Source organism: Syngnathus floridae, chromosome 15 (assembly GCF_059516105.1).
Source record: "Syngnathus floridae isolate MCC-2025c chromosome 15, RoL_Sflo_1.0, whole genome shotgun sequence".
Classification (NCBI taxonomy): Eukaryota; Metazoa; Chordata; class Actinopteri; order Syngnathiformes; family Syngnathidae; genus Syngnathus; species Syngnathus floridae.
Genome location: NC_142427.1, coordinates 11,860,757 through 11,886,718, shown reverse-complemented (window position 1 = coordinate 11,886,718; position 25,962 = coordinate 11,860,757). Strand labels below are relative to the sequence as shown.

The following is a 25,962-nucleotide window of genomic DNA, read 5'->3' as shown; positions in this document are numbered from 1 at the left end:
TGGGAGCCCATACAGGACATCCTCTCACTTTACTTTGATAAAAACATACAGCTTAAATGACACGCTTGCTGCTTGACTTCGATGTCCTTTACGGTAATCATCTTTACTGTGGACGACTGAGTCACATCACATGCAAGGTGCGGGTCGGGGGCCGGTTGTGGCCCGCCACGCATTGTAATAATAAACAACATGGCCTACATCAGAACGCAATGAATATTGCAAAATTACTAATATCTTTTTTACATAAAACGATTCAACTATATTTTCAAATTGAATACGAGGCGGCCATTTTCAAATATACATGTTAATGTTCTGAGCTACTGTTTCAATACCAGCCTTGTATTTAGCCAGCGTTAGCCCATGTGAACTACATGATACTAAATCAACTCCTGTTTGCAGCCAAGTGGTCTTCAAAATGCAAACAAGCAACAATCAATTCTACACATTCGACAATCAAATCCTTCATGTTCAATCCGTCACCCTTGAACGTGCGATGAAGCAGCTTCTGAAAGGCAAAGTAGAAAAAGTGGAAGACATTCAACTAGGTCATGCATTTCAGAACTTTATTTCAGAGATATCAGTGCAAATGAACACCAAAAAATGAAAACATAAAAAAACAACTGTTTCAGGTCTTCACATGAAAAAAATGAACCACCCTTTTTTTTGTTGTAATTGCAGCTACAAATTCTTAGATGCACATTGCAAATCTATGATTGTACGTCAATTCTTCACTAAAGCCCTTACATGGAGCTTTGTTAACCAGTAACAGAAAAAAAAAAAAATCACAAAAATATTCAATGCACATTTATATTCTTCACGTTTTTCATCAAATTGTTCAACAGTCTGTGGTTATTTAAAGACCGTCGTATCTTCTCAAAGAAAGTGTGTGTGTGTGTGTGTGTGATTAAAAAAAGAGACCTATTTTTAAGACTTAACATGTTTCCCCCATCACCAATGGGGATGGATACACAGGTAGGTTCCCATGCGTCTGCATGCAACAGGCAGCAGTGAGGAGAGTCAGACATTATTACACGACACGGCGCAGAATAGATTTAGATCATTTACCACATAGACACATGCAAAGAACAAACCATCCAAGCCCAAAAAACAAACCAAAAATGATGGGCGTATCATCATCATCATCCTCTTCCTTTTCTATGTACAACTGTACGCATATAATTCATATTTACATATCAGCGCAATAAAAACTAGGGTAATATCTTTGCTCAAACATTACAAAATAGTCATCTTTCATACTGAAAGTACTATTTACACAAATACATTGAACCATTGTGAAATCGTATCAATTACTGAAGAGACAGAACAGTATGAATATGTCTTTCAAAAGATCACACGACGAAGTGGAGAAAAGCGGCATGTGAAATTAAAAATGAAAAGAATACAGTATTAGTCAGTCAATGGTTTGACCAAAACAACCCCGTGGTCTTCTCTTCATTATCATGCAATATTTTTTTTCTTGGGGACATTTTTATGAATCAAGAGATGACCACAGAAAGGGCTAGAATAGAAAGCACAACATTTAAGAAATGGAGGGGAAAACCACTAGCTGTCAAATTGTCAACAGATAACAATACTGACATTATTATCACATGCCATTTAATTATTCTGCAAAAAGGACAAGGAGGATTTGGCTTCAATAGTGCAACCTCTGGGTGCTCCTTGAGAACAAATGAGGAGTCAAAGCCAATGTGCTTCATATTCAAACTTTGTGCACAAATAGAAATGAGCGGGGTTAAGCTTGACGTTTTTCCCATTTTGCACAAAACCACACATGCGTAACAATTGACTAAAAACTACACCGTACGCTGCTAACACGCCTCCCTGAATTTGCACTGTGGAAAAGATGAAATCAAATAAAACAACAAATGCGGTGACCAATCCAATTTCTCTCTCTGTCATTATATTACATTACACTTTGAACCTTGACTTAACAAGGCTACAGTGTGAATATTGATTTCGCTATAACCGCTGGGATGGAGAATATAACACTCAACTGAGTGCTGACATTTTTTTTTTGGTACCATCAATAATATTTTTGTTAATGGTAGGCAACAATGGAGACATTAGATGGTGATATCAAATAAATCCAATCATTTTGACTGTCAAATAAGAAGCGTAGGTAATGGGAAAACTGGATCAAATCGAAATACAAAGGGCCTGATGAGTTATTTTGAGAATTTTGGTTGTTTCAGTAGTAAGTCTAGCCAAATATAGATCTTTGTCAAACTGAACCACTTCAAGAAAACAAAATGTGCAATTTGAACCAGCATTTTTTTTCCCTCTTTGTCATTTGTCTCTCTCTCTCTCTCTCTCTCTCAACCCATTTGGCAAGCAGTAGGAAGAAAGAAAAAAAAGAATCAATAATTCATCACATTATATTTGATTATACAACTTCTATTCAGATGACTGACTCAGCCTCTGGTTGTCATGGCTGTGCTTGTCATTGCGCTTGCTTGGTGATTGCGGGGTGGAGCTTTGTTCATAGGCATGCATGTCACTGATTGGCTCTTCTTTAATTTTCACAACAGACTGAGGTGCTTCCGGCTGGTTCTTCAGCTCCTTTCTGAGCTGAACACTGCCCTTCTGCAACATGTAATACAGGATAGGGTTGGAACGTGACAGCCGAGGAGAGTCCGGGTTGGAGTCGCAAGCCTCATCGTTCTCCTGACTATTATTCCATTGAAGGGGGCTCTCCGGCTCCTGTTTGACAAGATTGGGCGGCTCTCTTTTGTGCGTCGCTTGCCATGGCGCTAAATGATGACCGTCGTTTAGCGGAGGGGTGGGCAGTGTTCTGACGTTACCTAAAAGCCCTGAGTTGAGCGAACCGTGAGGGTGCCAGCTGGGCAGGTGGAGGAAGCTGTGGTTGGGGGCAGGTTGAGTGAGGACGTTGCCGTTGGCCTTGCCGTTGGCCTGCAGGACGGAAGGGCTGGATGCGCCGCGATGTTGCTGAGACAACTCTTTCAGGCAGTTGTCAGAGAGCAGCAGTTGTTTCAGCACATTGAATCCCCGACTCTCTCTGCTAAAAGTTTCTCTTGGTGGACTCCTGGTTGGGAGTTCCTCTTCTTTCAGATGCCTCTGCTGGTCAGGCGCCACCTGGGCACCGAGATTGGCAAAAATATTTGCGTCACCCCTTTGAAATGCTCTCGGAGACTTGGTATCGTCCAAACGGTCGGTCTGGTCGGAACATAAACGTCTCTTCTTCGGACTGGGGCTGGAATATTCTCTCTTTTCCTCTTTGACCTGTCTGCTTTGTGAATCCGTTTGCAAAACGGCACTCGTGTAGTACGTGGCTGTCTGATGTTTAAGCAACTGGCTGAGTAGACCGTATTTTGCGATCACCTCAGCTGGTCGATGTTCAGCTTTCAAGTCCGTAACGGACAGAGGGACGCTCTGCCTCTTTCTGTTGTTGACGTCCTCAGAAAGGGATGGCCCCAGCCCTTCCTCCGTTTTGACTCTTACATCAACGTTAGCGCTATCAAAGATGTTTGAGACGCTGGGGCTCCTGTCATAAGTCCTCCCTTGCAACTCAGCGCTCCTCCGACCACTCCCTTCAGGCCTGTCCTTGCGGCTGACTGAAGCCGAGGCTGTCGTCGAACCCGCCCCTAGAAGAAGCTGCAACACAGTGCGCCGTTCCAAAAGGTTCTCGATCTGTGAAGGTGGAGGAAAGGTTTCTTTTCGATTTAGAGGGGTGCTACTCCGTGCAGGTATGTCAGAGATTGGGGTGGCGGTGGTGCTTCGACTGATTGGGGTATTGAGCCTTTCCAGTAGGGCTAAAGGCCTGCTGTTATCAAGCTCCTGGCTCAACCCTTTGCCAGATGGGATTGGTGGGGAGGATGAAGCAATGCCAGATTGAGCCAGATTTTGTAACAGTTTACTGGCACTGAAGGCGGGCTCGGGAGCCTTCTCAGCAGGGAAGGATTTCGACTTGCACAAATCCAACGGGCTCGACTGGACCTGGGGAGCGGGAGGGTGCGGGGACATTGTATCGCCTGGGGAGCCCGTCGGATGAACTGGGGCTACAGGCTTATCTAACGGGCTTTTCGTCCCAGACTCCTCCCACGACACGTTAGGTTGACTTCGAGCCATGGTGGCCATAGTTATATCAAGTGGCAAATCCTCATCCGTGTTCTTATTGACGATATCGTTATTTCTGCGGTCAAGTAGAAGCTGCATGAGTGTCACCTTCGATTGGGATTTTAAGTCCGGGTTCATTTCATGCTCTTTGTTCTTCACCATGTCTGTTCCTAATACATCAGGCTTCCACTTTTTCAATAAAGATTCTGTGAGTTTGTCCAAGGAGGAGGTAGAGGCGGATGAAGAGGAATATGAAGAAATAGAATTGGAAGCAGAAGAAACAACAGTGGGCAGCGGTGAAAAAACAGAATTAGTAGGTGGAGCGGAAGAATGACAAGAGAATGGCGTTGCATTGGAACAAACGGCAGCGGTAGAAGTGGATGCAGTGTGTGTAAAGGTGGAAAGCGAGGGAGAAGCGGAACAAGGGGTGGGAGCTTTTGGCCCTGCAACTTGTTTCTTGGCCCAGTTTCTCATCGAGAGATCCATGGGGGAACAGCTTGAGTGGGAAGTCTCTGCGTCACTGCTGTCCTTGGTTAGACTTTTCTCATGGGTGGAACATTCGCTATCAGATGTAACCGATGAAGAGCAGCTCGGTGGTAGAACGCTGCAACTATCCTCCAGGTGTCCATTTTTTGTCAGTTGCTTCTGGTTGTTATGGTTGTTGAGCAGCAGCAACAGCAAACTGCTGCACGTTTGGGGGGGGCGGGTGGGGCGTGAGTCAAACCCTCGCTTTTCCCTTGGCGGCTGGCTGTGAAAGTGGCTCAGAGTATGCGGGGGAGTTGGTGAGGAGCTTTGGATGTGACCGCACAGCAAAGGTGGGCTCTGCGGACTGGACAAGGCCAACCGAGGGAGTGTTGACGTTTGCGCGTGTGTCGTGGTCACTCCGTTTTGGCCGGTTAAACAATTGAGTGTCTCTGGCGTCTCTGACAAAGTCCCGCCGCCCACGCTCTGAGGCCTTTTGTCAAGGCCGTGTTGCTGGTTTGCCATGGCAGCGAGTCTTTCACTGGCAGATCTTCCTGAGAGCTGCGCTTTGAGCGCATGCTCTCTGGAGTATTGCTGGAGATGAGCTTCGCTGGACAACAGTAGGGCCAGCTGACTGCATGCAACGCTGGGCTTGGGCGAAGGGGCCGGACTGGAACGTATTTTCACCATGTTGGCGACGGCCTTCAAACGGTCGGCGCAGGATACCGATTCCGACGCTGTCGTGGCAGAAGGGGGTGTGGCGTTGTGTGCTGCCCGGGGTGATTCCGGTGGTTTGTCATGACTGTGTCCCCGGCGACTGTAAGGGGTGTTGCTGTGATTTTGAAGTTTGCTCTTTCTCATCAAGCCCTTCAAGCGGCTCGAGGCTGTCCCATACACCGGCAGCGGCTCCTTGTCTGCGGGCGGCGGCGCAGTGGAAGGAGAGGAGCGTTCGCTCGGTGGCTTGTTTGAGTGCTGCGACATGGCCACGTTCTGCAGCCGTGAGCTGAATGACTGAAGCAGGGAAGCCAAAAGAGTGCTCTCACCTCCGTGAGGAGAATCCTCCTGTGACCCATTTTGCATGCCTCCCACTTGGCCATTAAGCTCCACTGGTGGTGAACTTAAACAGTGGTTCCCTGGATCATTCCAAGCCCCGGAGCGCAAGAGGCGGGCCTTCTTCAAGTGCTGTGAAGCACCCATGGTCGGACCACTGTTGCCAGGCTTTGGAGCCGTGGGTCCGTGAGTAGGGAGCTGAAATGGACCCCCCACCTTATCTCCCTGATCTTGGTTGCTGTGGGCAGCCTCAGACCTCCTGCTTGCCGTGGCCCCAGGCCCGGCCACCACTGGATGCATCAGTAAACCTTCCAGATAAGTTAAAACAGCTGAATCCTTGTGTGTCTCAGGGCCAGGCTCCTCCCCATGAGTCATGTTCAATACTAGGATCCCCTTGTATGGTTCAGCAGCGCTACGAGGAAACAAATGGCAACTAAATCATCAGGTTGACAGTCACTCAATTACAAAAAAAAAACAGGCACAGTCAACATTGGGGTGATTACCTTTAAACACCATAGGTTGTCAGAATGTCGCTGTTTCTATGAAGAACATAAGGAGTCAGCGGAATATTGCTGGACAGATGTTTAAACATTCCATGGTCTCGGGTTTCAGCGGCAAATCTTTGCACATCTCACATGGAGGACCTACAGAAGATGGGCAGAAACAAAGTGAGGAAAGTGTTAAATTGGCACGCCAATCTTATGACAACACCTTGTCTGCCACTGTTGTTACTTGGCAACATTTCAGCCTGGCTGCAACAGCACCCCCAACGCAAACCCCCCAGTTACCCAAATGTAGATTAGCTCTGATTGGATCCAAATTGAAAATTCAAGCCCACAACCCTGAAAACAGGTCTTGAGTCTTAAGCCCCTCACAGCCAAAAAACAAGTGCCTTGTGAGAGCTGTGAATAATTTCTTATGCAGCTTGTCATTTCAGTAGATTATACCCCCACCCCTCCACCTCATTCTCCTCCATCTCACACGATGCAACCCTCAGTCTACACAAAACGTGATCCGTCCGCCCACTCACCCACTAACATGATATTATGTTCAGATGCATGTAGAAATGTGTATAAGGACTAAGGTTGCACTGTATCCAAATATATATATACGTGGTGGGTACTTCTCACCACAGAATGTTTGGGGCACATTTTTATCTGGAATGACGCATGGGCAGCAATGTAACCTTCAAGTTATCTGCTGTCATGTGTTGATATCAGCAAACAATAAAGAAACAAACTGACATCATGTTGCTCCTGCAGAAACAAATACGGTGAGACCACAGTGGTGGCTGACCAATTGTGTGTCAGGAATTCCAGGGTGTCCATGGATCCGAAGTGTCTCTCACACCACACAACTGGATGTGTGATGTGCCACAGTGCCAGTTACTGTGACAGTGTCAGTGGTGCAGCAGCCCTGGGAGACCTCATCTCTGAACCTTGTCAGCATGGTTTCCATGGATACAGAACACTTCCCGACAGTCATGGACACCTCCCATAAAGGTTAATTAATACAGAGTTTCTGCCTCGTTTCAGCTCTCCTGCTCACCTTAGGTGTCCGCTGAGTGGACCAACATAGTTGGTCACACGATCAGACAGCAGTCCTTAATGGTGACCAAAGGTTATGGCAACCCATGCAGTTGTCAGTCCAAATAGCTAACAGAGAATGTGAGGATGGGTCAAAACAACAATGCGGTGAACTTTTAATCAGGTTGAAATGCTGAGGTTTAACGACGTTGTCCTTTTAATTCCACCTTGAAAATGAGATGGGATTAGAAATTGGATTGAAATTGTCTGCAATTAAGTCCGAGTAGGACTAAAACAAAACATTCGACATGTTTAGACTTCTTCTATCCAAACGTTTCTCAATGAATTGGTTAAAGTGCAATATGTAATAATGTATACAGAAAAAAAATTGCAAATATATAAGACTGGGCCACTGGCATCAATTACTGATAAAGGCCATCTTTAAGCTGCTGACCTAAATCTGATGACAACAAAAGCCAACCTGGTCATACTGGGCCATCTGACGTCTGCTGTCATGCTGCTTAGATACACAGGATTAGGGCTATTTTCCCGCCAGTGAGCTTAACACAATTTTAATCGAATGCCTCCGCAACCACCGTTTGATCTGATGTGCACATGTATTTTCCACTTAGATGGCAGCTACTTTAAATATCATCATTCATTGTCTTGTTTCAACAGGAGGGGGGGGGGGGGGGTGTACTGCTAATCTTGCCAAATGCGGTTGACCTTGTCTAGATTTGTCCTAAGTAACTTTAAAAGCAGGACGAGCACGGGAACTACAACAACGGTAAACAAAAGTAGGGACTCTTGAGACACATTGGAGGAGAGCCCCGCTAAAGCCGCGACGTGACGAAAAGATGTTCAATACATTAGGGAAAGCTGTCCTCTAAAGTCTATACTCAGCGCCTAAAGCATATTGCCTCTTCATTTCCTCTCTCATACTGTGTGATATGCGTATTAGGATGACATTATCTCCCCTGGTGAATACATTGAAAATGACCTTCCACATCCGTTAACATGTCACCTCTTTGGTAGTGGTACCCAAAATGCTTGACCTCCCTCCTCCCCCTCCCTATGGGATGCCATAGCACCGACTCACTGCTCTACAGTTTAGGGGTGATTATCCATTATCCTTGCCAATGTCAGCCAATGACAGAGAAGGTAGGATTCAAAAATGATTTTTACCGCTACTGTCTTGCCACGCAAGTGAGCTAGGACAAATAGTGTTGGGGAGGGCGAAAAGCTCCCTCAACCCTGACTCCAAATCTTTTCATTTTCTTTCCGTCTTCTCTTATATGTAAGTGAACAGTAAAGGTCAAAGAACCTTTAGCTGCTTCCAGACACGAGACACCCACATGACATTTTGACACAGATGGCGCAGATTACACGTCTAAGAATGTGACCTTCATTTCTCTACCACGTGACCTCCGCATGAACATACTTGCCTATGCAGTCTTCTTTTATCACAGAATAAAAAAGTTCCAAATGACCTTCATTGTCATGAATAGTAATCCATTTAAAATGTATGAGACCAAACAAAAGAATTATAAGGGAAGGGAAGGGAGGTGGGGGGGCAGCTGAAGCAAAGTCTTCAAAGTCAAGGTCATTTATGTAACTAAGGCTTTTGCACTTCATCCAACAGCTGGTGTCCATAGAAAAGCTCTCGGCGTTAATAAAAAGTGACAATGCTGCCCGAGCAGTGTGTACTAATGTCTGACACCAGCCTGGCAGATGTGTTGTTTAGGGGAGTCAAGGTTAAAGGAATTTTAAAAGGAGAGGCAACGCCTATACACCAATATATCATGTAATCTGCAGCCCAGCCCCTGCCGCACATACGCAACACCGTCGCCTGCTTACACATGCCGTGTGACCGCTGTTTGCAAATTCAATATGGCGTGCCAATGATTAAATAAGGCAAAACAGAAGCTGCTACTGCTGCTACTGCTGCTGCTGCTGCTGCTGCTGCTTGACCAAATGCAGTTCTTGAGTGCACCTGAGGGAAGTTGAATTAAAAGCTCCTATTCACCTTGAAGGGGGTAAACAAGAGAATAGCTAGCTAGCAAACAGCGGGAGAGCTTGGAGAAGTAAATGGTTTTGGAGAAGGGTCACTCGGGATAAAACAATACAGAAATGCAACCCACAGGCAAATGCATGGCTGGCCGCGAGTAACTCGAGTACTTTGATTATTAATTATAAAAAATTGGTGAGGTCATTTTTCAGTGCCATTGATGGTTGTAGACGTCAAAGATATGAACTGGGTTGGCAGTGAATGAGTTAACTCCATTTGAGAATAAACAATTTGGCTTCGTCCCAAATAGGAGAGTCATCGAAATGGGACGAAGCCGGTCGTGATATCACGGACCACCAAATACTTTCCTTTCTTGACCGGTTTCGAACAATACGCTTACAAAAATATTTGTGTCTATAGTAAATATTTGTCTTCCATTTGCAAGACCCACCCAAGGGCCATTTCCTGATTGGCTGCAAATTAGTGCATCAATTAAACACACACACACGCTCACACACATACACACGCACGCACACACACACATTCCTTCTTAATGAGCCGTGGCTGCCATAAATCGCTCCACGATTTATTCCAATTGGGCTCCGAGGTTATCTTTTGCTTACATGGTCTTTCCAAAATGGTGCTCATTTCCCTTCTGTTCCAACACACATTTTCCATTTGTAAACAGCAGAGCTGGAAATAAGAAGAGCCGCTTGCCCCGTAGCCAGCCAGCCAGCCAGCCGGCCGGCCAGCACGCCAAAAGGCAGAGCTGTCGACTGCAGAGGGAAATGGGCCACTTTGCAATTGAGATCAAATGTCTCACTGCCAGGCTGCCCTGAAAGCAAGGTAAAAACCAGCTCAAATCCTTGGCCTTTAATGAATCATTTTCATAATATCCTTGGCATCAGCCCTTAAGAGGCCTTTTTGCCATGAGTCAGCAAGATGTCCATCTTTATGAGTATTGCTTTTTTCCCCTCCCCCTTTTGCTGTGACTAATTTGGGATGCGCTGAAGGAGGGAGGATATGACACGACGCAAGTTCACGTCAGAAACATTTCGACAACATATTTGGCTTTTACAAAACTCCCGAGTTGACCTTGACTTGTTCCGTCCGTGTCACTTGCCTACACAGGTTAGCTCGAATACAGGCCGAGCGAAAGACCGAGTATTTAAATCATTCTAATTGGATACATTTAACCCAATCAAGTATGTAACAATTACGGGTAAACTTAACAATAAAGTCTCGAGCAGCAGCGGTCCAGCTGGCAAAGAAGAGCTGAACCCAAGCCAGCCAACAGGAGACTTCAATCAGATTAGTGCTGTGTCTGATCCTGATGCCTGACCCAGTAATCACACACCAGTAGCTTTTATAACCAAGAAAACAATGACCTATATTGCAGACACCGGAACCGAATCTAAATTATTAACCAACTATTTAAATGCAACTTAGCAGCTTGGTATTTAGTCTTTTTAAGTCAACTTGAAGAGGATCCAGAAGGTAGAAACTCTGCGATAGTTTGGCTTTAGCCACAGGTGGCAGGTAAACAAGTTTGGTCCTGGGCTCTTGTTTACCTGCCCACTCAATTGATTGACTCACTTGACTCACTCACTGTGGCATGGTTTTTATTTTCTGGATCCAATGTGCTAATCGTGTAAATGGAGTTACTCGTTTTGAGCAAAAAAAAAAATGCATTTGTCATTCATTAATCTTACAATACATAAAGGTTTATCATGGAGATTTGCCTTTTGGAAATTCATGTGTCCATTATTGGAGGCTTCATTGCTGGGCAATGGAGAAAGAAAATAATCTTAATAAAAGGTGCTTATAAGAATCCTTTTTGAGCCAAATTCCAGTTCTATGGTTGGGAGGTGAACAAAGACAAACATCATGCTCCCTCCCATACCTTGTCATCCTTCGCTGCTGTGGAGGCTGATACAGGTAAAGTGCAGTAATCAATTTGCTCTAGTGGCAAAAGTGCTCCTTGAGAATACTAATCAGTCTGGCACCCTCCCCTTTTCCCTTGTTCTCACTATCCATCCATCCATTCCTCCACCTCTCTTCTCTCCTTCCTCATTCACCTTTCTCATGACTTAACCCCCCGGTGGCCCAGACCTGACCAAAAGCTAAAGCGGTGCGAGCCGTCTTCTGCACAGATAACTGCTGCCACTAATCAAGCCTACGTGCACCGGGGCATGGGATTAAAAGAGCTTGCGGGGCTTGACTCAGCCAGTGAATGGTGCTACTACCTACACAACCTGCAGCAGGTCGGTCAAAGCTATAAGAAAGAGTCCGCAAATGCAAAAAAGGCCACGTGCAACAAGGTTGACTTTGGAAGCTAATATTAGATGAGCATTCTCTGCTTATAAAAGAACACACGCAGGAAGATTAAATCTAAATTTACACAGCCACTCAAAATGGGACTCCGCATGAGCAACTCATCTTTTATCAGACACTGAACTGCAATGTAGCACGTGGCAAAATTATTAATACGGAACAAGATGGTGGTCAGATTACTTTGGTAAAAAGGGTAAACCAACAGCACCCTATCAATCGGCAGGGATCTTTTATTATGTATATAACCAGTGGCATTAATCGTTCTTAACAAGAGGACACGCACACCTCACCTTGGCAGTCTCAGAACGGCGTGGGGGCATGGAAATATCGACATTGAAATTGAAATTCACCACACTCAAGGATCACCTTATGACTGTCTAATACATCAGGGTGAGGCAGCCAGAAGTTGCGAAGAACCTGCTTTTTGGACTTTTAAGAAGAGGATCAGGGGAGGGGCAAATAGAAAAAAAAAAATGGGGGAAGGCAGGGGGGGGGGGGGGGGGGTGCCGCAGTGCTGGGGGCTCATGTCCTTGACATACTGACATGGACAGAGGGAGGGATAGGAAGAGGAGGCTGGGCAGATCCTGTCAAGTTACACTTGTCATTTGTCTGATCACCCACCTAGCCCAGCCACCTGGCAGACCCCCTCCCATCCTCGTATGGCCCCCACCTTTGCGCGACCTCGTCCTCTACTGACCCCCTCCTCCCTCCCTCGCCTCCCTCCCACCTGTGAGCACAGAGCACGCCCACCCGCCCCCGCTTGCTCCGCCCCTCTGCGGCGGCGGCGGCACTCGCACCCTGTCTTCCCCACCCACCCACCCCCTTGTGCTCTGCTGCTCCCCCCCTCCCTCCCTCCCTCCCTCCCCGTCCGTCCGCCTCTTTCTCCCCCGCGGCTGTGCAGCAAGGTCAGGCAGGTCACAGTGTCCTCATCTGTAATCCGCTGCCATTCGTCAGCAGCCCCAGCCCAGGAGGAGAGAGGGGAGAGGAGAGGAGAGGAGAGCAGGCGCTACGACGAGGGGAGAATGCCCAATTAGGCAGCTGTCACACACACACACTCACACACACTCACACAACAGAACATTACAGAGGGAGACTGCAAGAACCTACTGTCCACCACGGGAGGGGGGAAGAAGGGGCTGAGCACTTTCAGCTGCAAGTGTCACCGTATTGTTTTGCTGGGAAGGAGTTGCGAGGTCAGCTAAAGTTTAGACATGTATGTCTATTATCTGAGGCCTGTCACCAAAAAGAGCCACAGATGACATTTTCAGTCAAGGAGATTATTTTTGATCAACTGGATGAAACAAGTGTTGAGCATGACCTGGAATAACAAAATGGAATAGATCATAATCCCGGCTGGATGCTACTTGGATCAGCGAGGCTTTCCATACTGGCCAATAAAACAAACCCAAAGGTCAAGTCAACATGTATACAGTAGCCGGTTGCATTCTTTTTTTTTTGGACCATCTTTGACTTGCAGCAGATACCAAATGACGGACAAATAGCAGATAATTGGATCATCTATCGCATCTGTTTTGAGTAATGGGCAAAGTAATCAGCAAAAACGAAACCAAGACAAGTCCACACATGGATGGCTCCGCTGAGATTTATGTTGGAGAAATTCATTGCTCAAGCCTGCCTGTACTTATTGATTGTACAGTCAAACGTTCTTATTTACTTTAATCAAAGAAAAGCATTAGAATGGTTCAATGCCAGCTCGGTTGATATAGGGCTCTGATTAAAGACCTTGGGGGGGGGCACTGCATTGAGTACAGGAGACATTTTTTCTCCTTATATTTCCGAGTTCAGAAGGGTTCTGAAGCACTTCAAATCCAGCTTTGAGTGGTTGATGGTGGAAAGGATTTGGTCACGAGTGTGAGGGACACTTATCCGGTAAATCCTGTCTGAGTAGAGAGTACAGTGCCTAGGGACTTTAATTAGACGTAACAAAGTGGATTGAAATGATAGCCGGAAAGCACAATTTCATATTTAATTGTACAAATATGTGAATAGGCATAGGAAAGTGAGATCCATTACATTGTAGAATAATCACACATTTGAGCATAACCTATTTTTTTAGGCAATTTGATGGTTTTCGGTTATATTCCAATCAAGCTCTTTGTAATCCTCAAGTGTATTTTTCGACTTCATGATGCATTTTTTACTTGCACAATTTATAATTAGGACTTAAGAGTTTAAAAAAAATACGGTTAATTCCTTGAGGATGAATCTGCCGCTTGAAGGAATGAATGATCTTATTAGATAATGAAAATGTTAAAAAAGCAAATCCACTGTACAATATTTAAATACTAACATTTTTTTAAAATATGTTTAAATATTGACTTCGGTTGGTTTTTGGGGGAAACCGTCTGCTGCTGCAACCAACCATGGCCTTAGACGAGTTCACATTGCTCAAATAGCAAGAAGATTTTGCAACGTGAGCTGAAATTCTCAAGTGAAGATCATTTGGAAGCCAGTCTCTTTAAATAACTTCATTTTAGTGACTCTCCTCGCCTCAGCCTTTCTGCACGCTCAATATATCTACTCGTCTAGCTGAACATGTCTGAAGCATGAGCACAGAGGAAACCTGCATGAATGCTCTCAAATCCATAGTGTCGTTACTTCACATACCTAAAAGCGCAATTCCATGTGGTGTGTACGAGTGTGTGTGTGTGTCTGTGGTTGATGGTTTTACACACCCTCCCCTCCTCCCTGTTCCCCTTTTCCTGTTCCTCTTTAATGTCACAGGGCTAGCTCATATGACCTTGAACAGCAGCATTGGCACGGAAAGAGCGAGAGCTGCCTCGCCTACGGGCGCCCTTGAACTGAATCTGCACACAAAAAAAAAAAGCAAAAAAAGCAGCCTGATAGACATCTCGGTCTTCCTCTTACTCCCACAACCTATTCTCCACAGCTTTTAGTCAATCTAAGAGAGTCCTTATCTGTTTTTTCCCGGGAAGGGATTTATCAGGATGCTATATCTTTAACCTTTCCACCGGTCAGAAAGTGAATTTGAACTTTTCAGACCGGTGGCAAAAATACAAACCCAACCCATCCAACCTTCAAGTGTGAGTCATTGAAGAAGCGGGCCGCCAGCTTTTCTTGCCGTGCTGAGCAGCCAATCACAATTGGGATTTAAGAACCTTAGGACTAGACTAGTGTTTTGACAAGCTGATGGCTGACCTGCTGCGTCCCAATAAAGACCTTTGATTTTCCAAAGTAAACACTTAAGTCCAAGGTGCTGCTGCTGCTGCGGCCTCTTAAACAAGAGCTAAGTGCAGACCATTATAAAAACATACTTCTTATCGGCTTGAAAATATTGTGGCGCCCTTCCTGCAACTGTAAATATGGCCACCAAAGTTCAAGTAACCATTACGATTGCCTTGTGAATGTGCTTTTAAAAATCAATCCAACAAAGTTCAAAGGTCACGTATCGGATGGTTGGAAGCTCAAAGACACTGGTGTCTCTTCACGCCTGACCTTTTCCAAAGTGTAACGTTATCCATGTCAAACTCCCGCATCTTGGAAACCATCTGCTAAAGGTGGCGCAATAAAAGAGACGTTTGTTCAATGATCAACGCAATGGCTTTCTCGCCAATCGGCTTGACACACACGAGCACGGAAAAAAGACGGCGCATATGCTGTTGATGAGTGACATGAGCCATGAGCAGTCTCCTCAATTAGCTACGTTAAGGGGCTTTCACACAGAGACATCAGGTTCTGGGGCTAAGAATAACATTGGACAGTTGTGCTTACAGCAGTGCTTCCAAGGGCTTGTGACTCCAGTGTGTGTTCTAGCCGGTGTCTTGCCGCTAATCCGATCCTCCCAACATGTTTAGTCCTTCCTCGGGACATTGCCTTGTTTGTTAGTATTACACCTTTGCTAAGTGTGGAGGGGGCGGGCAAAAATGTAGCCCTCAGAAAAAGTATCATTGTGCTGAAGAGCCCCAAAAAGCAGGCAGAGTTGTATGTGGAGTCACCAGTGTCCTTGGAGATTTGTTACAGGCAGATTTGTTCCACATAGTGAAACACGAGTAAGCGCTACTGCTTGAAAATTGCATTGCTCCAAAGACAAGAACAAGCCTCAGTTCGGGGGATCTCCGTACAGTACAACAATGACAGCAACTATTGCTAGGGAGGAGATCAAACCCAGTGTTTATTTGGTAAAAAATTCATTCCATTTGACAAATTTTTTTTATCTAATAACGCCAGTGCAGTCAGTAAATTTGCAGATTTTTTTTTTAAAAATAATGACTATTCTAGATGACTATTTTTTATTATAAGGCACACTTAGAAATGTTTAATTTTGCAAAAATGCGCCTAATAATCAGGTGTTCCTAAAAGTAAAATTTTCATCTACTCACGTTTGCAGATTTTTAAAAAATATTACTATTCTAGATGACCATTTTTTATTATAAGGCACACTCAAAAAGTTTTAATTTTCTCAAAAATGTGCCTAATAATAAGGTGTTCCTTAAAATAAAGCATTTTTTGGTCCCTGACAAACTTTTCAGCCCATTTAGCAGTAATATTACGCAAATTAAGAGGAAGAATCAAGTCAACTTTTCTATTCATATATGCGTTTGGCACAGATGATACGCAAAGAGGTAATTGCATCAACGAATAAGAATGTGTATCGTTTTATCTAAACCATAGTTGAACTTGGTACAGTAAATAACCTGACCTGAATCAAGTCGGGCAAATCTGGGATGAAGCGGGCTAAATTTAGCAAAGCGCGTGTGTCAGAGAAATTGAAATGTGAAAAGATCTTTTACTTAAAAGCGTATGCAGCTGGGGGCTTTGAGCTTGTCAGGTCTGACTGCAGTAATCAAACGCTATTACTGGAGACTGAGAGGGCCAGAGAGGAGCTCAAAGGCAGTGGCGGTGCTTCACACGCTCCTCTACTGTAAGCCTTCCTTCTATACGTACGTGCGTTGTGTTGGGAGTGCCACGAGACCTCGGCGCTCGGCTCGGGGCGTATAATCTATGGTTCATTTGCAGCTTTTCTCCCCGCTATGACAAGCCGTTTACAAGACGTAGCCTCTGCCGCTGACCCAGTTCTGAGTGGCTGCGTCTCGCGACAAGGCCCTGCCTCCCCATCAGGCCCTGCTCCTCGTCTAACTGACGATAACACCGCCACCCTCTGCCTCGGTGAACTGTGAGAAAGAAAGAAAAAAAAAAAAAAATAGGTCACCCTGACCCACTTTTTTTTTTCTCTCTTTCTCCCCCTTCCCCTCCCTAAGATGGTGCTTGGAGTTCTACTGAGCATGATCGAGGGAGACAGTATAAGCGAGAGGAAGACAAAGAAAGAACGGGAGTTTAAAAGGCAAGCTCGCAGATCTGGTGGCCTTTGGAATCGCTCCGACCCTTTATCAGCTGGCCTGCTGTATGTTTGGAGAAATCCTTCCCACGCCTTAATACAACAACTGCTGCTGAGGTTAAACACCCATCTCACTTCTTCTAGGTAGCCCTTATCACGTCAGCTACTCCAAATAGCGAAAGTCATCTGCCTTTTTTTTTTTTTAAAGAAAAAAACCATTATGTACATGGCTGTCATTTAACACCCATGAAAATACCACGTCATCTCAGGGGGGGAAATGATGAGCTTCTTGGCTAGAGGAGATATTATGTGCCTGATGCCTGGTAGCACGACGCTGCCTGCCTGCCTGCCTGCCTGCATGCCTGCCTGCCTGCCGCTGTGTGGGTTTGTTCAGGTCATGATATATTTGTGATCACGCACAGCTCTCTCATGCAAACCCTACACACATTAAGCTTGCATCGCTTTTGTAATCCTTCTATACATTGGCACGGATGGATCTCTTGGACTGGCACGTTCGACAGCTTTCAAATGGGAATACTACTGTAAGGCTATAATCCGGCAGAATTCTCTCTTGAAGCCTTTGTGTGGTTATTAATCAACACACACCTTTGACTGCTCTTTTAAAATATTAACGAGCCAGGCAAAAATCATCATTCAATGGGGCCTTAGTGTCACCTAGCAACCATTCTTTCGCTATTGTTAAGGAGCTATAATTGTACAGGGGTGACATTTAATTATCCTCTTTGCTTTTTAAAAGAGACACATTGAACAATGCGACTCAAGGTCTGCTATGCAAAATGTACAACCAACCAAGCGAGGGCTCTTGTTCAAGGGAAGTCGAGTCAAAACATCTACCGTCATTTGCTCATGTGATGTTCTCAAGATGAGTTTTATTCCAGGCGGAAGTTTATTCTACTTGTATTGTACCAATTGAGACCCCAAAAGCCAATGTAAACAACAAAGATGGCTGATTTGATGAATCAAACATATTTTGACCTTCGGGAAACCTTCCTTTATAATGTGATTTATGGATATAAATAAATCTTATTGCATAAGCATTCTTGTTTTTCATTGGATTGATTGAACAGCACACGAAAGAAGAAAAAAAGAAAAATGAAAAGATGTCAAAGCAGTTCACGCTTTGAAACATGCCGTGTCACCAAATAGCTTCATGCCATATCTTGCTGTCAGTACAAATCACGTTGACTTACGTAAACTCGTGTCGAATAACTCAATCATAAATAACAATACATTTAGAATCTTGTAGATTGTGTTTTTGCTAAATCAAGTGGATCATATTCTACAAATGCAGTATTAATCAGATTGCTGTGTTTAGACTTGCATATTATCTGTAAATATTTTTTTTTTACTGACTTGAAATTAGCGTACTTATCACTGTTTACATCCTTCAGCACACAATTACAGTTAGGAATATTAGCCTGCGCTAACAGGTTGCCTGCATAGGTCCTTTTTATTCCAGCAGATGCTTGTTTTGCACATGTACTGATTTGCATTGACATGCTGCTGCTTTAAAACCCAGAGGAGGGTTGACCTGCCGCTAAAACCTCACCAGCGCAGTATTAAGCCCATGCGTGCTAATGGTGACCCGGCCGCTGCACACAGACCATGTTGTTGCCTCGAAAACAAGTGATGGAGCATGGCGTTCTACTTTTCAATTCTGGCCAGACATGATGAAAAGCGTTGCTGTATTATACTTTGTGCAAAAAAAAAAAAGACCAGACAGCCAAAATGACATTCTATAAAAAATAGAAACGGTGCCTTGTCTATTTATTCATTAGAGGCTGGTTAGGTTTCTAGTTCCAGTTAAAGGGGTTGATGTAGGTCAAGGCCTGCCTCCTCATAAGCAGCAAGGTCAACGCTGAATGGGAGAAAAGGTGGATTAGAATGAAAGCAGCCCTGAATAAAGCGCATTCGTCTGGCTCCTTCGCCACTACTGGCCCCCGGACGCGTAAACACCGTTATAAAACCCTGTGACACTTCCTCTTTGCCTGTGCGTGTGTACGTGTGTGTATGCAATAGATCACAAATCCATTATACAACTTTTTGCTGTCTTATATTTCAATATTCCGGTTACGCAAGCACGTGCAAAAACCCAAATATACTCAATTTAAAAAAATAAAAAATAAATAAGACTCCTGAATTATTCCTTTTCTAAATGTGGTCATATAAGCTATCGGAAAAGGAACAGTTGTGTTCTGCACTTGCGCTATTTTCCAAGTAATCTCCAAAAGTATTTTAATGGCTGGCGTCTGGCACGCAAACAACCAGAAATACACAGCAGAGATAACTACTCATTGAACTGTAGAGGTTAACTGTATTCTGAAGGTGAAGGGCATTTATGTAATCGTATTGAGACGGATCCTAATTTTGGCCATACGGTCACAATAAAGGTGGCAGACATGTTAACATGCAAGCTTAAAAATAATTTCAACGTGAGACAGCGAGCCGGCCGGGTTAAAAGTGCCGAGCAGCTGTAGGCGGAGTGCGCGGACGACAAATAACGCAAGTCAGCTAAAAGAGACAGCTGAGCTCACCCTTAGCATCACTGAGGGCATGAAACAAACATTTCCTGAAAAGATGACTGAACCGACTCATTTTGCTCAAATCAGAGTCCACCTTTGCAGCCTGGAAGTCGCCAATTCGATCCAAATTGTTGTTGCTAAGTCTGGTATGACCTCAACCCCTTTTTTGACCTTAGGACTGATTACCCAATTGAGTGACAGCTGTAAAGCTGGTCATCAGAAGGGTCTCCACCCCCCTCATCCTTATATGCATAGAAGGTCAAGGAGAGCTCATAGGAGTGAAGGGTGCCACATGATTGGATTTACTACACGACTGTTACTTCAAAAGCCTCTTGGAGAATCAGGTCAAGGTCACGACATAAGGCCAAAGGAAAAGATGTGACAGAAGGCAATGACCAATGTCGTATGTTCATCGTCCCGCCTTTCCTAGCTTGGAAATCATAAGCTCTAATTTGATTATCTGTTTTAATCTTCTTGCTTAGTGGACACTTTCATTCAAAGTCACTTACACGCTGATCACTCTTGCACATCTCTTTTCCTTTCTCCAGCTGGATATTTACTGGAGGAATCCAGGTTAATTGCCTTTGCCCAAGGGCAGAAGGGTGAGTGGAGTATGAGCCAGCAATCTTCTGGTCACCGGTCCATTTTGCCTAAGTAATAGGTCATATGGCTGCCCGGAGTCATCGTGCGCTGGGCTCGTCATCTCCTCCTCAAATGGCCTCTTTGCAAATACAAGTTCCCTGAACTCGGGTTGCGGTCGGTTTACTCTGCTCTGAATACTGAATATCGTCACCTTGCTAATGGATTTAGAAGTGGGCTAGTGGCTAACAAAATGAAACAAGGGTCAGGGATATACTGCTTACAAGAAAATGTCACTTGTCACTCAACTTGTTCTTGATACCAAATATATTTACAGATCTACGATGGTGCTGAGAAATATTTGTTGGAACTTATTTCATCATTTCTTCAATAAATTGGATAAATATGAGTAAATGCAGTATTGTCAAAAGTCTTAAGTGGGCCGAACTGAGGATATCATTTAATTGAGATTAATATTAATCAAAATACAGCCTTCATAGACAGAATATATTATTGTAAAGGTTTTTTTTTAAATTGATCTCCCCTTTAGTCCGGAAATTTAGCTACTGTATAAAACTATACAGTACCTCTTGGGTACAAAAGCATTGTTAGCCAAATTTGAGTCGATTTAGCATTTTTTTTACTGAATGAAAATGGTACCACCCCACTCCGCCACCTATAATGCATATACATTGGCGCTCCCCTCTCCCCCTTTCTTGCTGCCTGTACAACATATCCATCATTCATTCATAAATTCTGAAAACTCCTCTCTAGTTAATTGCTCAGGAAAATTTAATTTCAAATAAAAGCTTTTCAAAGAGAAAGCTCTAATTAAGTTGCAGGGATCTCTCTAGCCCCTCCCACCATCACGCCTGGGGTGATGTTGAAGAGGTACATTAGCTGTGCTGCTGTGAACGGCGCTGCTCCGTGTCAAGGTGTCAAGGGAGTCATACAGGCATGTTTCATGCACAACGTTACGTAAATCTAGCCTGCCTGCCTGCCTGCCTGCACCGGCTTACTGCACCAGACATTTTGCCCTTGCCTAGGCTGCTCAAGGTTCTCAAAAGGACAAGCTGCGGAGAAGTTGGGAAGGACAGCACGGTATGCTTCCAGTGACAGCCTTGGACTTTGAATGTAGCGCCAGACAGCCTCATGCATCAATACCTCAACTTCCAAAGACAAGGCAGTAACCTTGAAGAGAGAGGCCAGGGACTCTTTGGGAATGAGTGGCATTTTCACTTAGCCCCCAGCTTCTCCCCTTCATCGCTGCCACATAAACTGGTTAAAATAAGACACAGTTGAATAACAGCCGACCTCTGTCTCTGGAGACTTGTGTGACCCATTGTTCTAGCTTTCAACCAAAGACTTCTTAAGCCATGCCATTTATATAACTGGGGAGGGGGGACAACATGAACATCATCAGCTATAAAAGGTGGTGGAGAAGTCCCATCACACGGCTTTTCTGGCACATATTTCAACATTCTCTGAAGCAATTACAGCATTGTTAATATCTTTGACGCCTATAATGGCACTGAATGCGTTAAGAAATGGCGCCAACAACTTTTTCCTTTGTACAGATGCAATCCTTGATTTTTCTGTCCATCATTCCCCACTTTAGCTGTGTGACATTAGCCTGCTTGTGGCAACAGAGACCTTCCTTCCCCTTGTCTGACTGCAGCAGCCGACTCATCACACCGGTAGAGAAACCTTCCTACTGCACCTCTCCAGCCTGAGGGCAGGAGGAGAAGCGGTGGAGGAGAAGCAGGGGAGGTAGTCACTTCTACTCCACTCCTCTGCTGTGACCACACTAGCCTAGCTAGGAAGGGAGTCAACTCCTCTCACATCACTTCTCAATTTTACGTCAGCGGAGATCCCGAGCTGAGCAGCTCATACGTGCTTTGGCCTGTTTGTCTTGGAAAAGCCTCCGTAACTTAACATTGACTTGACTCGCATGTTCTCTTTTGTCATTCAGCGGCATTGACGTCAAAGATATTAACTGGGTTGGCTGGCAGTGAATGAGTTAAAGGCCTGGTATACACATAAAAGTAACTGGTCTGTTATTGACCCAATTTTAGCTCCTTCTGATCAAGGAAGGAAATATGGAAGATTATCCTGTGGTCCAATGCGTGTTAAGAGTAATGTGACAGATGCGAAAGATGAACTGTGTGATAAGATTAAAAATCATTGTGAGAGGAAAATTGGATAAGTCACAATTCGTGACTGTAAATTGTGAAATGGAATGCAGCCCATCAAGAAGAAACCTGGATGAGGAACAAGGAAGCGGGAATAAATGATAATGATCAGAAATTACCCAATGTTGTAGATTCACGTGTGATGTTTGTACCAGATAAACATGCATTTGAAATTTGAAACAGTCCAAGCCATAGGAAGCCATTGTTCTGCAAAGTCTGAATAATTGAAAGACCATTTCAATCAGTCACAATCAATGGATAGAAATAATTGAGGGGCCTTGTCATTGTGCCAAGATGACCCATGCAAGCTTCAGGGTTGGAGGTGAAGGTGAGGGCTGCAGGTGCTTGAAAAGCCATTCAACAGATGAGCCCTGGCTTGTGGAGCTTGCAGTGGATGTATCCATCCTTCTTGCTTGCATTCCATCATCATCCCAGCCCACATCCAAGAGCGATAGCTGTAAAAACGCATTTAGCCCTTCTTGCCGTGTCATCAAAATGAATCCCATTGACTTTGGTCGCCTTCTGTTCATGACAGAAACACCAACAGGAGCCAGAAGGATCGTCTGTGAATGAGATCACGCTGCCATAACTGAGGTCTCTGAAGCTAAAAATTCACCTTGGAATTTAAACTTGAAGTTTTAGCTGTGGGCTTTTTTAACTTGCGCCGCCCATCCTGAACGCTATGCGTAAATAAAAAAAAAAAAAAAAGGTCCAACCTCTGAGGCCAAATTCAAATTGGACACTGGCAAATTTGGTTTTACATAATCTTCCCATAGAAAATATTGGAACGGAAAACAGCTATTAAAGTGAACATTTAATGACACCAACTCAATGCATATTGCTTCCCAATATAAATCCCAAACACAATTAGAGAAATGAGTTTGAGGTCTACGGTGTGATTCCCGAAGATGAGAATGCACTTCTGCTCCTTAACGTCTACTGTCAAAGTGCCCTTGAACAATGTTTAGTGGCCAAAACAGTGTTGGGCAGCACCCAGGTCTGGAATAAATCAAAAAATGCAGTAAATGCCTTGACACTTGTTCTGCGCATTAGAAAAGCCCCCAAGAGTGACTCAGTACTGTGACTGACATTTGGAAACAAACAAAATTGTTAGTGGTTGTTTTTTGCTATATTATTGTGGCATGCATATACTTTCAAGTGTTAGCATAGCATTTAATGGGCAAATGTCATTTCCTGATGACATCATAAACAACAAAAACTCACATAGGAAATAGTTGAGTGAATCTTCAGCAGCCTCCCAAAAACTCAAAATGTCTGCACATCAGTCAAAAAGCAACCTGCCACTTTCCAGCTTGGCAAAGTGAACAACCTTGAAAAAAGTTCGGGTCAAATAATTAAGCAGCTTAACCCTCAACAAAAGGAAGGCTAAATGGTAGAACCCCAGACACAGGTTTGAAAAAAAAGTTAAGACCCTCTCTACATGATTTTAAAGTTGAGTTCCACCAAATTGGGTTTGTGAAAGGTGGCACATGAAGTGAACACATCGTTCCTTTCAAGACATTTATTGCAACATCATGGCGCTTCGCTCCGCTCCGCTCTGCTCCGCTGGGAGCCTTTCCAACATGACCTTTTCAAACCTTTGCCTTCTTTAATGCAACTTGTCGCAAAGCTCAACGTATGACCTTTTGCCTCTGCTCTCTTGCCAAAGTCAAATGGAGCAACAGGACATTGAAGAAAACAGCACAGCCACACGCAAAGGCCAGTCAAAGACTGCTATTTACACAATGCAAAACTTTGAACTTCGCCAACGTCACCATGATAAACACAAAGTAACCAACATAAGAATGTTTCTCTCTCCATTTTCTAGTTGGAAGGCAAGCCAAAACTGATATTTACGGCTCATGACCCCTGTCATGAATTGTTGGGCTTTGGAGATCACATATATAGGCCAATTTTGTTTTCCTCTTACTTGCTCAGTCCTCACTGAGTAGATGACCTGGAATGAGAAAACTAATAAATGCAAAGGCAAAAAATTAATCAACATTATTTGGGACGAATAGCAAGCAAACACCTAAGGTAAAATATTAAAATTACAAAGCTAATCACATTTATCATAAATGTTCACCCCCCCCCCCCCCCCCCACACACACACACACACTGTTGATACCATCTAATATCTGAGGCTGCCTTGTTGTTTAGTCCCGTAGGGATGAACTACACTAACTACACATGTAGCATTCAAAAACTACGAACAAATCATTGAATAGATTGGCAATGATGTTAAAACAACTGTGATGCTGATGTGACAACGTTACAGTGGCTGTGCATTGCTCTCATTTCCCCCCCCCCCCAATGGCTTTAAAGTGAACGATGCATTATTCACAACTTGCATGTTTTTTTTTTTTCTATTCACATTTTATGCATAAAATACGCCTGGCCTGGGACTAGTTTTTATTGTTGGGCTATGCAGATCGCGACTGTCGGCGGCTTTATACTTGATCACATGCAGCATTTTCGGTGCTACATCCATACGCTCCTTATGACACTCATGCAAGCCACCTCGACTGCCCTCAATAAAATTCATTCTAATAAGCCAGAGTAGTCCACATTGCATCCGTTGTGCGTAACGGTGTTTTTTTTTTTTTTTTTTTTGCAATCTTATTTTGAACCCCGGTGTTGTGTATAAATCTGCCTACCTGCGGTGTCCAGCCAGCCAGCCCCCAGTCAGCGCATTAATATTCGACACGGGCAGACAAATCCATTGAAAACGGCATACATCTGTCTTGTCACTCCGGGAACCACGGCAAAAAATGGCGAGTCGGGCTTTCCAAATCAAAACATAGTCCAGAAATGCCTCAATGACTCTTTTTTTTTGGGTCTTCGTGCAGTCCGATCGGAGGTGTGCTCCGTATGGCCAGCCAGTCTGTGGGAATTGTTTATTCGCGGTGTCCCCCTGTGTGGAGCACCGAGCGGGGACAATCACACTCCTCCTCCCCGCTTGCTGCTTTGACACCACCCTTAAAGAAACACGCACTTCACTTCCACCGCCCACATAAGAAGCACAATAAAGTACAGACGTTGGATGGACGACGCGGAAGTGACAATTCGGTCATTTTTGTCTTCCATTGATACAGTATGCATCGTAAACAGGCAATCCAACGTGACCCATAACGTATTTGTGTTTGACTATAGACGGAATATAAATCGAGTGACGTCATCGGAGTCGTGTCAACTGATGTGACAGATGCGTACGCACGCATGAAACATGTTTTAAAAAAAATATGGGGAAAACCAATTCACTAAAAAACAGAAACTGATCATTTATAGCACTGGAATAAAATGGACCATATTTTATTGTAATGCATGCACATTTTTTTCAAAGTTTTCTAAAATGAAAACAAATAATAATATTACGAATGTTTGGTTATTTGATCAGTATTTATTTTATATATGGAGTCATATGCATGACCCAAATATAATGTTTATGACTTACAGGAAAGAAGAGTTTGTTATCATTGATTGTAGTGATTGCTGAAGTCGTGAACTATGATTTACGTAGAATAGATGGACTGTATCTTCACTCATTGCCAAATATGTTATTGTTTGAAACATGTGTGTCCCGGGCAACGCATCGTTTGCTACATCATCCATAAATTTGACATCGCCTTTGCTAATAACCTCCTTTGCATGTCATCACCAAAGCATTTATGGTGAACAGTACAAGACAGATTGGCATTAAGGTGCATATCGCAATTTACATGATAGAATTACAGTACAATTAGGATAGGATAACAACCCGCAAAGCTTCACGTCAGCATACCGTATCTAAAAAAAATGATTGGATGGGTTCCAATTTATGAAAGTAGCTGCCATAGTCTTGAATATATGGTGCATG

General features: G+C 44.1%; 1 protein-coding gene across 1 annotated transcript; it reads right to left on the bottom strand.

The window, feature by feature from the left end:
* Positions 1-549: 549 nt before the first annotated feature.
* On the bottom strand, positions 550-25,115 carry nrip1b (nuclear receptor interacting protein 1b). Its single transcript, XM_088398742.1, has 3 exons — positions 24,764-25,115; positions 6,111-6,251; positions 550-6,019 (listed from the first exon to the last, which is right to left on the bottom strand). The coding sequence occupies exon 3, from the start codon at positions 5,980-5,982 to the stop codon at positions 2,416-2,418; it is 3,567 nt and encodes a 1,188-aa protein (XP_088254868.1). The 5' UTR covers positions 5,983-6,019; positions 6,111-6,251; positions 24,764-25,115; the 3' UTR covers positions 550-2,415.
* Positions 25,116-25,962: the final 847 nt, after the last annotated feature.

Excerpts from the sequence above, each read along its gene's own strand:
- nrip1b (XM_088398742.1), bottom strand. The coding sequence starts at position 5,982 with ATGACTCATGGGGAGGAGCCTGGCCCTGAGACACACAAGGATTCAGCT.